Below are 14,234 nucleotides of genomic sequence, written 5' to 3' on the forward strand. Positions count from 1 at the left end.
CAGTGCATCATGACAAAAATGTCTGAGAACTGAAACCAAAGTTTGAAACTAGATTTCTGGTTATGAAATGGTGTTAATGTGTGATTCAAGCCATCTTTTTGGTTGTTATTTATTTCCAGCCATATACACGTATTTCATATAATTATATATTATTTCTCTTCATTAGCCTCTGATAACTATTAACTTAATCAATGTCTTCAAACCAGGATGAACCTGTATCCTATTTTTCATGCTGCCCTTTTATTTATCCCAAGAAAGATCAAGACCTCTTCACACATCCACTAAGAAAGCCATTGTCCCTATTGTCTTCCTAACAGCTCTCTCCCCTCTACTCTCTAACGACCTTCCCTCCTAATCTCACCTTTTCCATTGTTCATGTAACAAGCCGTTTCAGATGGGGCGGAAACTTTGACCTTGGAGGACTTGATCACTAAATAAGCCAATGTTGGCCATGATAGAAAGGCAGCCGAACACCCAGTGCACAGAGAGCCTAGCAAGCAAAGACCCCAGGGCTATCAACCAAACCTTCAGATCCCAACTCGATCAAGTATCTCTGGGATGCGCCAGACGAATAAATCCAACCCACTGCCAACGGCCTGTATCCACGCATGGCAGGACCAGAGGCACTGGGGAGGCACCTAGGCCTAGTGTCATTGGGATTAATATCATGTCCTCAGATGAGGAAATTCAAATCTCAAGACGTTAAACAGTTTAATTCAATTTTTTTGCATGTGGTAACTGTATCTGTAAACTAGTCATGAGCGTCATGAGTCATAAGCGGTTTTGTCTTGTTTGCTCCTGTTTTCTAGTCCCTCTATTTATAGTAATTTTCTGGTTCTGACCTTACCATACCAGGGTTTGTGAATTCCAAATACAGCTTTGACTCTGATCTCTGTGCCTTCCTGCACTTTGGACACTCAATAGATCCGAGCCAATAAAGACACTGTGCAAGGGTCAATAAAATCTCTCTCCAAGCACATCGAACCAAAAATGTGACTTACAAACATGACTCTCTTGGGGATGAGATCTGATTCAACCAGAGGGTTCTTGTAGAGCCACAGCTCCTCTGGCTGAATAACTCTTTCAAATGGCTCCAGGAACTCAGTGAACCTGAGAGAAAGAAAGAGAGAAAGAGAGAAAGTGTTACTCATTTATCTCAATTTACACAACCCAGACTGTGGCTGGTCAGCCATTATGGAAAGATCTTCTGTTTCCTGTGATTATAGAGCAAACGGCTGATTTCTCAAACCAATTTTTCATGCTCTACACATAACATATTGTACATTTACTGAAAAGATGAGATGTCAAATAGTACCAATGTGTCTAATATAAGTCTTGTGCTCCGAGAGAATAAATATGAGATATAAAAGGTGATACGAAACTATTCTTAGGTCAGTATTCACAAAACAGAGAAAAGATGACAGCAAAACGTTTTCTTTCATACTATAGGCCCACCGTAAGACATTCATAAAACATTAAACTTAAAGTTGATCAGATGTGTCTGTATACTATATGAGAAATGTAAAAAAAGAAATGGCAGCATTTATTAAAAAAAAAAAAAAAAGCTGAAACTATAAAATGCTTGAAATGCATAAGTATTCACACCCTTCAGGATCTGCAACCTTCAGATGAAAGAAATTGTCTATTGAAGGACACGCCTGAGTTATGGTTGGCCTTCATTTCTGAAAATTTAAAACAGCTGAACAAAAAACATTTCAGTTGAGCTGTCAGTTTAGTGATAGTTGAAGAAACTGTCAGTCTGAAAAAAAGAAAGCAAAAAAAAAAAAACACTAAGGAGCATTCGAAGGAAGTTCAAGATAAAGTAATAGAATATGGATGATTTAGGAATAAGGTGTACTATTATATCTAAGAGGTTGAACATCCCAGTGAGCTCTGCTTAATTAATAGTAAGGAAGTGGAAACTGCTCCACACCACTCACTATCGAGACAAGTCCCTCCATCAAACATCACTGCAAAAACAAGACTTGTGAGTAAGGTCATAATGAGGCCAAGGGGAACTTGTAGAGAGTTACAGAGTGCCTAGGCTGAGAGTGGAGGAATGGTGCACAAAGTAAATAATGTGTTATTGGTGTAATCATAGCAAGCCAAGTTTCAAAGTGATACGTGTGGCACGTAACCCACAGTAAAATATGGAAACATGCACTGGAGACAACAGAACACACTTTATCTTATCTTAACTTTAGCATCTTGTCAAAATGAATAAGAGAATGGATGGAGTAAAAATCAGGTGGATGCTCAAGAGAACATTTTTTATTTTTCCTAAGCTCGCAAAATACTTAACAAACACATGGCCAAAGCAATCCATGAGCGTTTAATGGGGTACAAAGGTCACGTCCAAGTCCAGATATGAATCCCACCGAGAGTCTGTAGAAATGTTTAACAAAGGGATTTTGTCATTTTTAACCTGGGGGTTGCCACATCAAATAATTTGATCCGCAAGATCTTTAACAAGTTTTACCTGTTTACAGATGTCCTCCTGTCAGAACCTTCCTATTTTTATCCAGGCTTGCATCTTGGTTAAGGCCCTTGCCCAAGGACCCAACAGTGGTGGCCAGGTAATGGTGAGGCTCGAACCCCAACCTTCTGATCAGCAGCACAGAGCCTCAGCCACCTAAACCAGGATTCCTTAAATAGACTTTTCTCTTATTCCTGCACAAGATATATATATATATATATATATATATATATATATATATATATATATATATATATATATATAAATTATTATTATTATATAATAATTATATATTATTATATATAATTATTATTATTATTTGTTAAGATCTGCAGGAAAATACTAAATTCTGAAAAGTGCTTTTAATAACATATTGGTTTGCAGTATATACTGTACTGTATAGGCACTCTATTTTAAGCATAGAGCACAGTGAGGAGTCAGTGAGAATGTAATCTTGAAAAGAAAATTGATTTTGACGGTAGCAAACTTTAAAAAAAAATGTCCAGCAGGGAATACATATCATAACACTGGAATAGGAGTGTTTTTAAGTAGCCTTGTGCCAATCATTGGCTTTACAATGCACTTTGATATTCAATGAACTTAACTTTTTTTCTTAACTTGTAATTTCATGCTTCGGGTCTATTTCAAGGTTCCTGAAACCATACTGTAACAGAAATTCCACTCCTGCAATGAGAAAAGGCTCCTGGTTTCCTTAAATATTTATTGCAATGTAAAAACACACGCACACACACAGCAGCAAAATTGCTAGATGAAAATGAGCACAAGATTACATGGATAGTACTTACATTAGGACATTTATGAACAGGGAACTTTGAGGATTTCATGCAGAGACACTGTTGGGTGTAAAAGAACTTCAGCACTGAGAACTACACTTTGTTAGTCAAGATGTAATTCATGACACATTTTTAATGACCACACTCGCTGATACTGCGCCATGCACTCAGGTCAGCCGCCCTCACACCCCCTATTAAAGATACCATTTAAATGCCTTGACAGCCAATGAGATTTCTATTGCCATGAACACAAGTGAATAAAATGTTCCATAGGTTCTCACCAGAGTATCAGCATCCAAAACTCACTCCAATCCAATTCACTCAAAATCTGAAGAATAGTCTAATCAGAATAAAAAATACATTATATAAACACTTCAATCAGAACAGACTAATAATCCATTCAATAGGTAAATGTTAGCCAAGTAAACACTTGATCAAATTGATTTTCTATTGTTTGAATAAATATGTTTGTTCTGCATGTTTGCCCCATGTGGGGGTATAATTAGATTTCCAGAAAGAAAGTTTCATTTCCATACCTGATCAGTAAACTGAGTGAGCAAAGCTCTCTCTTCCACTTACTGTATGTTAACTTCCATCCACTAGGTCTTTGACTGAAGAAGGGACACTGACTGGCTTGCATTTCACATACAGTAAAGCATCTAAAGAATAATAGATGAGACTGAATTCTTGCAAAAAACTCATATAGCAGAAGAAGGGATTTATCAAAAAGATTGAAAGCCTAACCTAATTTCACAGTTGGAGGAAAAATATCTTCAGCACCACTCTGTGCAGCTTAAAACAGTTATATTCTGGCTAAATGTAAATGTACTGCTTATCAGATTAGCATCAGCATCCATGTAAACAGTTAATGTGGACTTTCTAATCAGAATGATTACAATCAGAAAAAAAATTGCCTGTAAACATTCCTACTGAATCAAAACAAAACAAAAAGCAAAAATCTGATACAACTAACACATTAAACTGTCTTTCATCAGTCAAACCAGTATTCACATTAGTGCCCCAAACAAAAACTACATACACATATACTTTCATAATGCACTTCCATAATTCTAGTTATTTCTTTTGTTTTAGCATAGACTAAATAATTCAACCTAAAGCCAGTGAAAAACTCTCTGCAAGCTGCCAGGATAGATCTAATGGGTAAAAACAGAGCAGAATATTTTGAAGAGGTTCAAAGGCAGCTGAAAAATCATTTATGGAGACACCAATTTGCAAAAGTGAATTACAGGTAATTGCAGCTCTCTCGCACGTCTTGTAAAATGTCTAATTATATAAGAAAAATGACAAACGTAAAAAGCATTGCAAATATTCATCTGATTGCTAACACTGAAATCTGTTATACCAAATTGCTGCCTAATGGAAAAGTAATGAGGTCATTTGTTCAATTTGCTCCCAAAAAACAGAAAGGGCTATTATGGCCAAGCCTAAGCCAAAATATGGTAAAGTATCCATATTACTGTGACACTCCTCGTTATATAATAACATGGCAGTGAGTGCATTCCAACAATAACGCAAATTAATTTGAGACTCATAAACAAGCGGTCATTGCCTTGAGATTGCGTGTAGCTGTATCTATGCCATGAACGCATTCTCAGTGCCTTTTTCTCCCCCTCGAAGCATTTTCATCAAGCATAATTACCCATAAACTTGTGTCAGGGAATTATCTTCCATCAATCATTGTAAACAATCCTCTGTGTTTGTGCTTTTAGCACAGAGGAGATGAAAGTGTGAATTTAAAGAAAGTGACTTGTGTAGCTAATTTTTTCCTGATCTGGCGTCAGGCTCGGCTATTCTCTTTCATCAATGCTGTATGGGTCCTTGGTTCTTCTGACACTGATTCCTCTGCGAACAGATTGGCCTCCCTGCAGCTCATAAACACAATACCGATCCCTACAGATGTTAGGGGACTTACTTAAGTGGCCTATTTGTTTTCATTTTATCTATCTCTCAAAGCACAGTGTAGAAACCTTTGGGGGGAAAAAGAAAAAAAAAAACTATATATTTTCCCCATACAGAACATTTCATCATTTTTTGAGCTTGTTCATGCAAATGGTAATAGTGGCTTATAAGATACATGACATGTAATTTAAAATCATATGCAAAAATGTAATTTTGCAATTACCATAAAGTGGCTGATAATGACTCGGTTGGTTAGATCTCCAGAAGGTAGTGTATCAGCCTTATTTATCAATTAGAAAGGCAGTGCTTATAATCCTCTGGACCAAGCATATTTACTTCAGGAGGTGTTATTCATGCAACATTAATTAAAAAGTGCTTTAAGTGAAGACTTGAGTTAATTAATCTGTCATGCATAATACTGCCTTGTGCAGTTCACTGGCAAGCATAACAATCCCACTTCTTATACGCTTCAAGTAATTTTTTTTTTTTAAAGCACGCCCTACTTTGTTACAGTTCTCCCTTAACTCTGCACTCGAAATTTCAAACAGAGATAAAAGTCAATTATGCCCGTTACATCCACAATTGTAGTGCTGCACGGACGGGCGTTTTTTTTTTTTTTCAGCCTTTCTATTTATAAAAACTACAACTGGTGGGAGTTTACCACATGGAAAGCAGACTAGAAAGAGGACTACTAGGGTATCTACAATGAAAAAACATAAGGTGTCTCATATGTTTTTTTTTTTTAAAGAGCAGAGCAGTGGCACTGAAAGGTGCCAGAGATGTTCACAATCACAGAGCAGTGAGGTGAGTGTGCAGTGTGTCTGGTGCGATCACACTTCAGTTCTGTGAGCTGATAAGACACTAGAGGTGTAAAAGGCATACTAATGACTTGACTTAGGGTGTCAATCATGCATCGACTATTATTAAGGGTCCTGATTTTCAATAAAGACAAAAATAGGTTTTTAGGGTTTAATCTGAATAGGCTTAACCTGAGATAGCAGGGGTATGACTGGTGTGTGTTTATTTTTCTCTGATGCAACACCTGAATGCAAAATGTTCTCTGTTGACTATGTGTATTTTCAAACTGCTGCTCATGCGGTGTCACACTGCAGCTGAACAGTGCTGCCCTTCTCCATACACATGTGAGAAAATATACATTGGCCAGACTGACTGAAAAAAACGGCACAGCTGGGATTTAAGTTTTCAATCTCTTGCCATTTAAAAGTCCATCCTTTGTTCCAGGTCTAATCTTTAAATCAATAATGCATCTACATACAGCATGAAGAGCAACCAAAATTATCATATTTCCGAGACAATCTATCTTTGAAATACAGATAAAAGGAGCGAGAGCAGCACAAGTCTCCATCGGAAACGCTGTGTTCTGGAGATGCAGTGGAAAAAAGTTAGATGCAATTCTTTTACTAATAACTCTGTGCAAAGAGAGGCAACCCCAGTAACAAGCATACACACCGTTATTCGTTGATCCCGCCATACGTTTTGCAGACATGTGTCCATGTGTGCATCTATTTTAGAAGGACATTTTAAAGTAAATGTTTATAGTAAGGAGTAGTAAGTAGTCAGGATGTGGGCCAGAAGTTGATAGACAGCATGCCAAAAATAAGCGTTAACACTGCAAATAAAGTGGAACCTCGGATTGCAAGCAATACGTGATCACAACTGAGCCAATGGTTCTTCTTCCTCTCGCACTGTAGAATTGTGGTTAATCGTCTCCTATGTTCAGTCTCAGTACGCGTGCGTCACTCATATAGTCAACATTCATGCGCGTTGTGTTTCTATGTGGGTGTGTGTAGGACCATTTTATTTTGTGTTCTTATGTGTGTGTGTAGGACATAATTTACACATACACACAACTTTCACACACATACACACCCGTGCGCTTGTGTGAGAGTAAGTCTCTATTCGGTAAACTGTTGTGAGTGTAAAAGTCGTCCTACACAGCAGCCGCCTCCCTACCTTCTAATAGGTGCGTGTGTGTGTGCGCATGTGTCTGTGTGTGCACGCTTGGTTGAGTGAAAATCATGGAACATGGTGTGTGCAAGTATGTGTGAAAGTCATCCTACACAGCAGCCCCCTCTCTCCATTCCTCCTTCTCTCCCTTCTGTGGTCCCAATCACTACAGCCACGATTATTTTCCAAGGTAAAGTGCAGGTTAGTTTTTGTTTTGTTTTTCTTTATATTACTTTATATCGCTTTGATATAAGAGTGTTTTGATACACAAGCATGCTTACGGAACGAATTATGCACGCAATCCAAAGTTTAACTTTGCATAAATGTAATGTAATTGTCAGTAAAAGCATTTGACACTTATGAAATGCTAGTAATTAAACTTTTGTAATAACATCTGACAAAAAGATCTAAAAACACTTGTGAAAATGAATATTTGTGTTGTTCTTAAAAGTTTTGGCCATGGCTGTCCACTCATAGGCAAATAATCATTTGGCAATTTGTGTCAGGTGCCTCTATCCATGTCTCCTCTCTGCTTCGGTCTGATTTGCTTCTGACAGCTCTAGTAAGAAAAGCCAGGAAACAGTGTTATGCATGATTATGCCAGGAAGCAGTGTTATGCATGAATCGGCTAAAAGAGTGCTGTTCAACACGCTCAAATTTTTGGCGAACTGTGAACGGATCAGTTTGCAACTAAAGAATTAAGGGTGATGAGCACGAGCGACAAAGACTTCATTCATTCATTTCTGATATCGCTCATGCAGACATCCCTCACATTGACAGCAGCTCCCTAACGCCCACAAATCATATACAATATCCTGGAAATCGATGTTTTTAAGCGTTAACCTATGCCTGTTCTTAGTTGGCAGAGCTCTTCACTGAATCTCTCTCTCAGTTTATGGTTCTCATTTTCTTCAGGAGGTGAAGGAGTTCATGCTAAACTCAGAATGATACCTTAATTACTACATACAGGCTATTCATTTACACCAGATCTATTCATTTAAATGAAAAACTAATGGTCTTAGACTTATAGGTGATGCTCAGTGTCCGATCCATGTAATGACAAACAAATACTTTTTTTTCCTTTCTGGAGGAACAAATCTTAAAATATTCTAGGGTGGATTATCACAAAAAAAAACAGAATTAGTTTTCACTTTTCAGTTTGCATACAGTGACCAATATAAAGTATATTTATCAATATGAGTAACAACAAACAAATCTTTATTTAGCTAGCTACTGTATAAAATTCTTCCATGAGCACATTTACCCAGGGACAGGTTGGCATCCTGTCCAGAGTGTATATATATATATATATATATATATATATATATCATGCTGAAACTCTGTCATTCCTGTGACAGACTTCAGATTTCAAAAGTCACTGTGGCAATTAAGTACATTACATTACAGCTGATGAATGGATTGCTAATATAAACTTTGTTATGTTACATCTGTCTAAATTACATCTGATCCGTTTTCTATATTTTTTCCCTGATGATGAGAATCAGGTAGCTTTGTTGGAATTTAGACAAAATAACACAAGTAATAGAGAAGGACAAAACACAAAGAACTGTAAGGAAATCAATGATGGATGGATGGATGGATGGATGGATGGATGGATGGATGGATGGATAGATAGATAGATAGATAGATAGATAGATAGATAGATAGATAGATAGATAGATAGATAGATAGATACACACACACTGTAGATAGATGGACAGGAAGCCTCTCTCAATTCTCTGAAGTAACCCTCAAATGAGAATCACTCATATTATTTCCTGAAGGCCTGCCATTTTCCTGAGAGCTGATCTACTGCCAGGCTACTGGTGGTTCAGATGTCTAAGTAACAGCTCGGCTGGGAGTAAACACACAAACACACAGAGGCTGGAAATAGCATCAATCCTGCTAGGTGTCAACACACACGCTGGAGCTGGCACTCTTTATCAGACATATGGAAAAGTGTCTATTTTGCCCTGAAACAAACATATCTCCCGTAGAGGTAGACACAATAATGCACAAGCAAAAAGCTTTTAGACAGAAGCTCGCCAAAGGCACAGCGCTGACCAGTATCCACCTAAAAGGCGGATCACACAAAAACAAGTATATATATATATATAGCAGGCATACACACCCCGTAAGTTATTCTTGTACTGTATTATTGTTTTTGAGTACCAGATGAACCATATTATGTAATTATTCAACATTCATTTAGCCTAAGATATTTATTTTATTTAAAGCTTTTAAGCAGGAACGGCAAGGCCATTACTAATATGCAATAAATCTCTTGATATAAGTTATATTATTACTATATATATAGAACAGTTATTTACAAAGTACTATACCTTCATATGATCCATGCAGTTCCTCTAAAATGTAAAACGTGTATTTCTGTGTGTGTGTGTGTGTGTGTGTGTGTGTGTGTAAAGTATTAAGAAAAAGTATGTAAACCTTTTGGAATTTTATGGTTTTCTGCATTAATTTATCATAAAAACATAAGTTTTGACAAATATAATAAAATGCCTAAAATAATAACAAATAAAAAATCTGATCATCCATGTCTTTTATTGAACACACTCATTTAACATTTAAAATGCTAGTGGAAAAAGTAAGGGAACCCTTGGAATTAATAACTGGTTAACTTGTAAAATCTAGACTTTTTCATGAGAACCACATTGTCTCAGCCAACATCCTTAGAAAATGCTGATCTAAACACACAGTAAGAGCAAAATGGGGTGACGCTTCAGTGATACTACAAGTTCCACAGTCATTAATTATTTGCTAATTAATTTTCACCCACCCATACACAATACTGTCCAAGTAGTTAAAAATGTACAAAGAAAATGTACCTCCACACCATAATACCACCACCAGCAGCAGCCTGGTTATACAGCCTGATGGATCCATGCCTTTCATGCTTTTTACACCGAAGACAATACCATCCAAATGTCAGAGCGAAAGACAAACCAGGCAACATTTTTCCCAGCTTCTCTTGTCCAATTTTCGTGAGCAAATTAGAATTGTAGCCTCAAATTCCTGTTCGCTGACAGGTGTGGCCCTGGGCGTGGTCTTCTGCTGCTGTTGCCTATCTGCTTCAAGGTTCGGCGTGTTTAGAGATGCTTTTTGGCATACATCGTTGTAAAAAAAATAAATGTTATTTGAGTAACTGTTGCCTTTCTATCAGACCAAACCAGTCTAAACATTTTGCTCTGACTTCTGGCATCAACAAGACATTTTTGCCCAGAGAACTGCTGCTCACTGGATATTTTCTCTTCTTTAGACCATTCTCTGTAGAGATGATTGTGTGAAAATCCCCACCTTTCTTCCCCATTTCGATACTCAGTTTGAACTTCAGCAGATCGTCATGACCATGTCTACATGCATAAATGCATTGACTTCCTGCCATGTGATTGGCCAATTTAAATGTTTGAATTAACGTTTGGTTGAACAGGTAGACCTGCAGATAGATAGACAGAGATATAAATATATAGAGATGGATAGAGATATAAAATAAATCATGAGTAAACAGTAAAAGTCATCTTCCAGTGGGCTGTCTGCTGGCATGCCGGAAACCATCCAAATCCACTGGAAGACTCTGAACCCGCCAAGCTGAACAGACATAAATTCAACTAGTATTATAATTCACCAGCAGTCACAACTCACAAGTCATTGATTTGTGTACGCAGCATAGAGCCATTCTTTCGAAGCCAGCCCTGTCTAATATTAAACAGATCCCTCAGACCCCTGTGCATATCAGAATACCAATTCCCTAACTCACAGACAATACATACTGATTCCATTACTGCATTTAATGCTTTATTTCTTTTTAAAAGACCAAAGTGCGCATCACCCCAATGCCCTTTCAGTAATCGATGTGTGTTAATACGAGTCCCCAGGCATGCAGGTGCAAGATGACTGGATGTGAATAAATGAGCAGCAGGCTACACATCTCTCTTGGGTGGCTTTAGCAAGGCTGGAGCCTCAACAAAGAATAATAGAACCTCAAGAGGCAGGAGAAGCCAGAAGTCTGGGAAATCCTTTAAGTAATTTCCCTACAGCACATTGCCAAATGCTGATGAGACTGTCAGCCTATGATGTAAAGCAGAGCCTGACAGTTTTACATGATTAGAAAAAGCTTTACGACCGGTTAGTTCTTACCCATACACTTTTATTTACTGTATATAACACAATATTGGCCACCATTTCAGTGTTATTAGTCTAGTTGTTACTGAGACATGGTTTATCTTGCACTGCTGTGGATGGTAGTTTTGTATATTCGACTCTGTTTCCACTTTATGTCTGTTTGCTAATCACCAGCCTCTAGCTTCTAGTCTCTAAAAGCCAAGTTTGCCATGTCTACTATGGTTGGTGTATCTTTCATCAATAAATCAGTTTTACCTGCAACTGCATCAACTCTGATGGTTTGTCTTTCTAAAACATTTAACCATTCATTAATTTTTCATATAGTTTACTTTTTCATCTGAGGCTTATGCCACAAAAGACTAGAGAATCATTCATTTTAGACATGGGCCTTCAGCGAGGTTCTTAACAGTGAGCTCGCCAAACAAACCAAAACCCATGAAAGTGACCTGCTTCACACTGCAAAGAGAATGTCTGACAATTAGTACTCTAAATGATTTTTTAATGTAGGTAGCTCTAAAATATACAAAGAGGCATTCAAGTCAAACCAGACTTGTGTTGAAATCACCAACTTGTGGAAGAAAGATGCTTCTGTCTGCTAGAACTGTACACACAATCAGTCACAAACACCATTTGTGCTGTGCTTTACAGGAACTCAGCTAGGAGTTCCTGTCACACGCCCCCTACAGTCCTAACCTCACTCAAAGCCCCATATTTGGGCAATTTAAGGAGTTCCTGGGAGGCCAGAAAAAAGCAGGCAGTCTGATCAAGGCTCTGGCGTACTGGGAAAATTTTCTACCTTGATTCTATTTAAGCACTGGTGAAGTGCTAGGATACGTGCGTTAGAGGACCAGGGGATTATATAGAGATATAAGGGGAGTTTTTACTCTTATAACAGTGTTTTGTTTTTCTACATAATGAAAAGTTCTGATTTGATATGAATACAGCTTGTGTATTATTTACAATAAAGCATTTTATTATTTATAGTGCTTACACCCAATAATGCTCTTGCTTTTCTCCAAGCAAGAAGAAAGAATAACCACATAACCACATACGGATATAAGCTTTTAAATATCCAATCATTAGTAAAGAGTATATCGTGCAAGGTAACTTAAAAAACTGTCTAAGCTAGTACAGTTAAATTGTGTATTGATTGCTGAGCAATCTGAGTGACATGCAAGAAAACATTTACCTTAAAAGCTGACATTGTGAGCACACATAAGCATATTATTATAAATTCAATGCCAGCACACACACACACGAAATGCGCGCAAAAAGTTAAATAAAAACCTGCAAAAAGTTGAATATACAGAAATCAGGCCAATGCACAGGAAAGTGTAATTCAGTAAAGATAAAATCAATGATGAACAAAGAGACACTTTACTAGCTGTCTGTCAGGATCATTTCAACAATAAGCCTGGGGAAATATCCTAATCTTGTTAAATTATATACCATAGCTTGTTTCCAAAATGTGATGAATCCTCGTTTTGTGTTTTCTCCAATTTCTCTCAATGTTCATTGTTCAACAAATAGGCTGCTTGTTAAGTTTGATTACAATTATACACTTTTGGCTGCTGGAGGATAACTTGCTATAATGGATAACATCATGTATGTTTGTTTTTAACAAATCGTGTCACAGGAGATTTAAAGTTCTATGTGTGACAGCATTTATATATTCTGCTTCACACTAGCTCCAGCAGCAAAAAGCAATTTCACACTTTTATTATTTCACATAAGCAAGAGTATAAAGAGTGCTGAATCTTTTTGTTATAAAATTATGACAAGAAATAGAAAGTACAACTATGAGTAATAACATCATTGATGCTACAAACTATTATTTAAATGAATTGATTGCAATATGGATTACAACTCAAAGGGAAATAACAACATATTTGCATTAATCTGTATCTTAAATGCACTGGCATAAAAAGAGCCCTTGTTTTTTTCCTGATTTTTGGATTACTGGGAGCTATGGTAACTCAAATAACCACTCTTTACAACTGTAGTGAGCAGAAAATTCAAATCTACACACCCTCTGGTGAATCACCTCCTTTAGTTCCCTCCCTACCAAGATGCAACATTGCTTGAGTGGTTTTCTTATGGCCATACAGCTGTCTAGTCCCAATCCTGTGGGATTGGGACTAAACAGCTGTGTGGCCATAAGAAGCTGTCATTATACTGTGCATGTGAAAATGCTCCTACTTTCACTATTAAAAACAGTTCTGATTTCTACTATGGCTTTGTTAAAGATGCAATTTCACCAAGTGTTTAAATGAACATTTTGTGCAACATGATAAATACAATATTTGGTCAAATAAGTTTTCCTTGACACACAAGATTGTCTATAAAAAAAAGGTTTAGTGAAAACCAAAACATGTGTGAAAAACATGTGTGAAAACCATTATATAATCTCATTTTAGAAGTTTTAAACCTTCATATTTTGAGTAAAGCACAATATGCAGGCGCCAGCTATTTATCCAAAAGCAGACAATTCAAGGCTGTAAGCAAGATTAGCAATCACGCTGGTTCTCTTTGTCATATTATCAGTGAAGCGAGGATATTTCCCTTCAAAACAGCAGCTGGCATGACTGCTCATTAAATTGGCAAGAGAAATCACTTCCTCATCCCAGGAGTAACGAATCACATGTATGCGTTGCTTAACGTCTGCAATTCTTTCTATGAAATAGGACATGATATGAGTTGTGCGAATATAATGCTAACAATTGTCAATGGCATCCATTAGCATCCGCACAAGGTGACTCACCAATTTAGAGGGTGACTTTTAAGATAGAACGTCTCGGGTTACTTTGCTGTAACCCTGTTCCCTGAAAAGGCGGGAACGAGATGCTGCGTGAAAACGCTATGGGAACATCTTGTCATGTTGCCGGTTGTGAAGCATGTGTGTACCAAACACGCCAAATTTTTGGCTTTTATAACCT

The 14,234-nt window shown here is 37.3% G+C and overlaps 1 protein-coding gene across 2 annotated transcripts in view; it reads right to left on the reverse strand.

Annotated features, from left to right (window-relative positions):
- Nucleotides 1-14,234, reverse strand: part of plpp4 (phospholipid phosphatase 4) — a 125,503-nt gene that overhangs the window by 50,999 nt on the left and 60,270 nt on the right. For both annotated transcript variants that reach the window (XM_053502712.1, XM_053502711.1), the window contains exon 2: nucleotides 1,002-1,110. In XM_053502712.1, the coding sequence (XP_053358687.1) occupies nucleotides 1,002-1,110 (109 nt within the window). The remainder of the gene's footprint in view (nucleotides 1-1,001; nucleotides 1,111-14,234) is intronic.

This window comes from Clarias gariepinus, chromosome 8 (assembly GCF_024256425.1).
Source record: "Clarias gariepinus isolate MV-2021 ecotype Netherlands chromosome 8, CGAR_prim_01v2, whole genome shotgun sequence".
Taxonomy (NCBI): Eukaryota; Metazoa; Chordata; class Actinopteri; order Siluriformes; family Clariidae; genus Clarias; species Clarias gariepinus.